At 48.1% G+C, this 6,000-nt stretch overlaps 1 protein-coding gene across 1 annotated transcript; it reads left to right on the top strand.

Annotated features, from left to right (window-relative positions):
- The first annotated feature begins 1,319 nt into the window (after positions 1-1,319).
- GPR6 (G protein-coupled receptor 6) lies at positions 1,320-2,788 on the top strand. Its single transcript, XM_014879256.2, has one exon. The coding sequence runs from the start codon at positions 1,320-1,322 to the stop codon at positions 2,304-2,306; it is 987 nt and encodes a 328-aa protein (XP_014734742.1). The 3' UTR covers positions 2,307-2,788.
- The last annotated feature ends 3,212 nt before the right edge of the window (positions 2,789-6,000 follow it).

Genomic DNA, 6,000 nt, shown 5'->3' with positions numbered 1-6,000 from the left:
TCAGAGAACGAACATAGTCTCCCAGACTGAGGTGGGGACACGTTTTGGCTTGTCCCTTAGGAAAGCTGTGCTGCTGTAGAGGGAAGCTACCCACTGCCCACATTTGTTTGATACTGATTTTGCCAACAATGGGCACAAGAAGGTTATCCTTTGACTGTATCAATATGTATAAATATCTCAAAGACCGGTGTCATGAGAATGGTGCCGGGTTGTTTTTGGTGTTGCTCAGTGGAGAATGAGGAGCAATGGCTGTACACTAAAACGCAAGAAATTCTACCTCAACCTGAGGAAGAACTTCTTTATGTGGAGAGTGGGTGGCAGTCCACTGGAACAGGCTGCTCGGGGAGGTTGTGGAGTCTCCCTGTCTGGAGAGAGAGAGGGAGACCCACCTGGACGTCTTCCTGTGCCACAGGCTCTATATTGACCCTGCCTTGGCAGGGGGGTTGGACTGCATGAGCTCCAGAGATCCCCTCTGTGATTCTGCTTCATCTATTCGTGCTTTAGAGTGGAAATGTGCTGGCTGCTGCTTCGTTGTGAGACACAAAGGGTGAGACAAGGAGAGAGCTGATATCTTTCGTGTTCATGGAATTGAGTCTTCTATTTGACCGTATCGTTTCGGAGACCTCAGAAAACAGTGCGGATGCTTTCAGTGGTGAACAGACTGTCAGCCCTAGAGTATAGAGCGTAACTGTGGAACATGCTTTTCCGCAGCTGTTCCGAGCGCTCTCCGGGCACATTTCCACCCGGCGCAGCACGGAGCTCCCGCTGAGCTCAGAGCCCTTACAGCAAGCGCTGCACACGGACGGCGCCCACCGCGGGAGAAACAGCTGCGGAGCGGAGCGGGGGGAAAGCAGCGGGAGAAGCGGCTCCGTGTGTGTGAGTGTGTGTGTGAGTGTGTGTGTGAGTGTGAGTGAGTGTATGTGTGTGTGAGTGTGTGTGTGTGCGTGTCCACTTCGCTCTCCCGCTGCCCCCGAGCAAACCCTGCGTGTCCCGGAGCCGGGCGGGCAGAGCGGGCCAGCGCATTCCCCGCAGCCCCGGTGCCCACCCCGCTGCCCTGCCGGGCCCGGCCCGCCCCTGACGTGTGCGCGGGGCGGGGCGCGGGGGCGGCCGGGCCGGCGGGAAACTTCTGCGGCTTCAGCACCACAGACAGGGCGGGCGCGGTGCCGCCGCCCGGCATGCGCGCCCCACCGCCGCCCCATCGCCGTCCCATCGCCGTCCCATCGCCTCCCCACCGCCGCTCCACCGCCGTCCCATCGCCGCCCCATCTGCCCAAGCCGCGCCGCCGCGGTCCCCGCACAGCCCCGGCCGCCCGGGCGGCGATGGAGGCAGCGGCAGCCCTGAACGAGAGCGGAGCGGCGGCCCCGCGGCTCCCGGCCGGCGGCGGCAACGCCTCGCTGGAGCTTTCGTCGCGGCCCCCCGCGCCCGCCGCCCTCAACCCATGGGATGTGATGCTCTGCGTGTCCGGCACCGCCATCGCCTGCGAGAACGCCCTGGTGGTTGCCATCATCTGCTACTCGCCCGCCCTGCGCACCCCCATGTTCGTGCTGGTGGGCAGCCTGGCCACGGCTGACCTCCTGGCCGGCCTCGGCCTCATCCTCAACTTCGTGTTCCAGTACGTGATCCGCTCGGAGACGGTCAGCCTGCTGACGGTGGGCTTCCTCGTCGCCTCCTTCGCCGCCTCCGTGAGTAGCCTGCTGGCCATCACGGTCGATCGCTACCTCTCCCTCTACAATGCCCTCACCTACTACTCGGAGAGGACGGTGCTCTGCATTCACACCATGCTGGCGGGTGCCTGGGGGGTCTCGCTCTGCCTGGGGCTGCTGCCCGTCCTGGGCTGGAACTGCCTCCACGACCGCACCTCCTGCAGCGTCGTCAGACCCTTGACCAAGAGTAACGTGACGCTGCTGTCTGCCTCTTTCTTTCTCATTTTCCTCATCATGCTCCATCTCTACATCGAGATCTGCAAGATCGTCTGCAGGCATGCCCACCAGATAGCTCTCCAGCAGCACTTTCTGACTGCTTCGCACTATGTCACCACCAAAAAAGGAGTCTCTACCCTGGCTATCATCCTTGGGACATTCGGAGCCAGCTGGCTGCCTTTTGCCATCTACTGTGTGGTGGGGGATCCTGACTACCCTTCTGTGTACACATACGCCACGCTCCTACCTGCTACCTACAACTCCATGATCAACCCCATCATTTATGCTTACAGAAACCAGGAAATCCAGAGGTCCATGTGGGTGCTCTTCTGTGGCTGCTTTCAGGCTAAAGTGTCCTTTCGCTCCCGGTCCCCCAGCGATGTCTGAGTGACTTTTCTCTGTCAAACTGCACCCAGTGACAATCTACCCAGTGAACTATTACAGTGCCTGTTCTAAACTTCAAACTACGTCGTGAAGTCATTGGAAACATGCTTAAGTATTAGCACTTTATACATATTTGTATCTCGGAGAATGGTTCGGGGTATGGAGTTTCGGGTTCCCTGAAAAAAAAATAACAATGTGGTTGTATATAAATTTGCACATCGCATTTGTAAAGTGAAGACATTCCGGTACTGCTTAATTATAGCACCTTATTTCTAGCTGCTGACCTGCCAAAACAGTGTTGCCTTTCTGAAGGGCAGAGAGAAAGAAAGTTGTGTTCGTGTCGTATTTCTAAGTGTGTGTGTTGGGGGAGGGAAGGGCTTGGGGATGTATGTATGTGATGTATGTGTCTATCTATACTTTGCTGCACAACATTGATAAATTATAACATTTTGTATACAAATAAAAATATATAAAATATAATATAACCTTGTGTGTTTTGTGTGTTTAGATGCATTTAGAAAGAGGAGAGTTGGCAAATTTTCCAGTTAAGCAGAGTCCCTTTGTTTACTTTTGAAGGCTCCCCATGTAATTCTGCCTAAAGAGATCATCATTCACTATGGAGATGAAATACTGGACCAAGAAAGGCACCTTCCTGCTTGTTTGTTTGTTCTCTTCTTTAGTCTGGCAAAGAGTAATGAAGAGGACAAACTTTTTTTTTTTTTTCTTTTTTCCCTCCAACAACCAAAGAAACAGATAGCCTGGTCAAATAGGCTGCTTGTTACAGTTATTCACCAGGTTCCCAGTAGCTTTAATTTTCAAGTTATAAATTAGCCCTTTACAATAATGACTCATTTAAAAATTATCAGACTGTGGGTAGAAGCATTCTCTAAGCTGGGCTCTTTTTTTTATTCTAATGCTAAAAGCGAAAACAGGAATAGGGGGAAAAAAAGCACAGTATTCTTTCCTAAAAGCCTGTAAAATGCCACAATATGTGGACTTTCCTTATCATCTGCAACTCTGAGGGGAATCTGGATTGTTTCTCTGCCTCCTTGTTTCAGGACTGCATTCTGTAGAAAAATCACTTAAGTGCATCTTTGCTGTCTGCCTGTCTCAGAGCAGGATACAGTCTTCTGACAATCCCATGTCTTAGTGTCCATCGGAGGTCAATGTTGTTTGGAGTTTGGAACACTCCTTCCCTCAGGTTCAAATCCACCAGTGACTGATCTATTCAGAACAATAGCACGTGCAGCAGATTTCAGAAGCAGTGCTGCTGTTCATTTATTTATAGTTATGCTACACTTATATCTTGGTTATGTTAAGGTTTATCACTACCATTTCTGTTTGTATTTAAGGGCTGAAACAGATTACTTTTATATGCATGGTACCATATAAAAAGTTTGGACTAGTGCTATTCCCAGTTTATGACTGGGCAATGGATCAAACTTCTGCCTGCTGGAGCAGTTGGGTTCACGAGGAGAGGCTGTGAATCAGTAATACTGTATTATGTGCAAGTATTATGAAACGCAGCATCATTTCACTGATAATACAAAGGTATTTAATTCAAAAGAAAAATCGATATTCCAGACTCCTAGTTCCACTATTTTTATCAATTCTGATAATCACAAATCTGACATTGTAATTGATGACTACCTTCAGGCATGCGGCTCATGAAGAAACTGTTGCACAGGTGTTAACAAATATATTTTAAACTAGATTTTATTATAGGTCAAAATACTGCATAAATTAAGTTGCTGGTAAAAAAAAAAAAATTACCCCCTTTTTAAGCCTACATCTTATATGCTATGTCTAAGCCAGCAAATAAAAGAGGCCTTTCCCTCTAGCCCTATGGCTGGGTGGCATACAGTGTGCTCAAGCTCCCTTCCCCTTGCAAAGCCAGGAACCAAACTGCTGGCTGGAGCATCCTCACCGTGCTCTGACCTCACCCTGCAGAGACTCAGCCAAAAGTGCTGTGACAACCCTCAAGTGCTGAGGGAAAAGACCAGTGAGTGCCTCAGAGAGGTGAAATGTGGCAAAGCCTTCTGTTAAAGCTAGAAAACATGCCATCTGCTAGGCTTCAGCCTCATAAATCTTTATCATTCCTGTGTTGACTGCAACAAAACCACGGGAGAGGGTTGCTGAGAGCAGATCCTCATACCCTGGCACTGACCCTTCACCCAGGTGTGAGATGTTGTGTAGGACCTGAGCAGCTTCTGGGAGCCTTGTACAAGCTCTGAATACCAGCATTGGCTCTAAAACCCCTAGGAGAAACTTCTCATCCTGACTTTTAATCCTTGGAGGGGCAGATTCTGCCATAGATCGCTTCTAATGCAGCCTCCCTCCTTTAACCCTGGACATGGGAGGATTTTCACCATTAATTCTTTGCACAGTGACATTCTGTATAAAAATTAGACAAAGAACTTCACTGAATAGAATCCCACTTCAGTAATAAACCACTCAATTGAGGAGTGTAAAGGATTTAGGTGAGTTACTCTTCCAATTTTAGTCCGTGTTGCTTTAAATGAGACTTTGTTCCTTTTTTTCTGTTATGTGGTCACATTTTCAATTATCACTTTCCCCAATGATTCACTGTATGTAAAAAAAATAAAGCTGGATCCCTCCTGTTAAAAATGTGATACTTTCAAAGTGTTTCCCCAAGCATTCTTCTCTTACAGGAAGAAAATTTGGGTAACAGCAAGCTTAGCCATTCATTTTCCTGAGACAATGCAGATGCAAGGGTTTTTCTATATGCCACATTCAGAAAGATATGCTGACTCATAATTTCTAGGAAGAACCAAGGTAAAAGAGGAGGGAGCATTTTGATAGGTTTTGGTTAGCCCTGACAGTGGAGTTGACATTAACCCACTTGCAGTAAAATACAGCTTTAATTTTCAAAATTAATTCAGATCTGCAGGAACACCTGAGTGGAATAACATAAAGGAGGCTACCTGATCTCTTCTCTTCCCAAATAACATCTCATGTTAGATGATGGAAGAAGTCCAGGAGTTGTGTATAGCATGACACCTGTATTTTCCTTTCTGAGTTTTTTCTTGAAACAGTAGACATTTGAAAAAATGGTGCTACATTTGAGAAAATGGTGCTACATTTACAGTATCTGGACCCACAGACTCATCCTATTATCAGTGATGGCATTTCCACCTTAATCATGAAATTATTTGGGGAGATAAAAATTCCTGGAGCCCTATTTCCAGTCACTGGGCAGGGTAGGACTGTGACTCCCCCATAGCCCCAATGGGAAGCCAGCCCAGGGAACAACAGCATATCTGCTCAAGGGGGACTGATCTTCTGTCTGATCTTCTATTTCCAAAAAGCCATGGGCAACTTTGCCTGCATAGAGACCAGGACTGCAATGGCAATTGCCATTACTATTTCCTTGTCCCTGCAGGCCCATGGGCTCAATGGTTTTTATGTTCTCATGTCAATGCTGCAGTCTATAGGGAGAGAAGACACACATTGAGTGAGGTGCAAGGATCAGGTCCAATGTTTGGTTGTGGTGTATTCTTTGTAATCTTTTCTGGAAATGGAAATGAGATTTCCTGCTTTACCACTCTTAAAAAATCTTTGGCTTTTTCTGATCTAGGTAAAATAATGACAGACTTGGTCTAAAGAGCTCCCAGCCTGTTCCCACTGAAACCAGTGATGCACTATTGCACTTCAGCCAAGATAATAGCAGTATCTC

Source organism: Sturnus vulgaris, chromosome 3 (assembly GCF_052056855.1).
Source record: "Sturnus vulgaris isolate bStuVul1 chromosome 3, bStuVul1.hap1, whole genome shotgun sequence".
NCBI lineage: Eukaryota > Metazoa > Chordata > Aves > Passeriformes > Sturnidae > Sturnus > Sturnus vulgaris.
The sequence above is the reverse complement of the archived record's forward strand: the minus strand, read 5'-3'. Positions and strand labels throughout refer to the sequence as shown.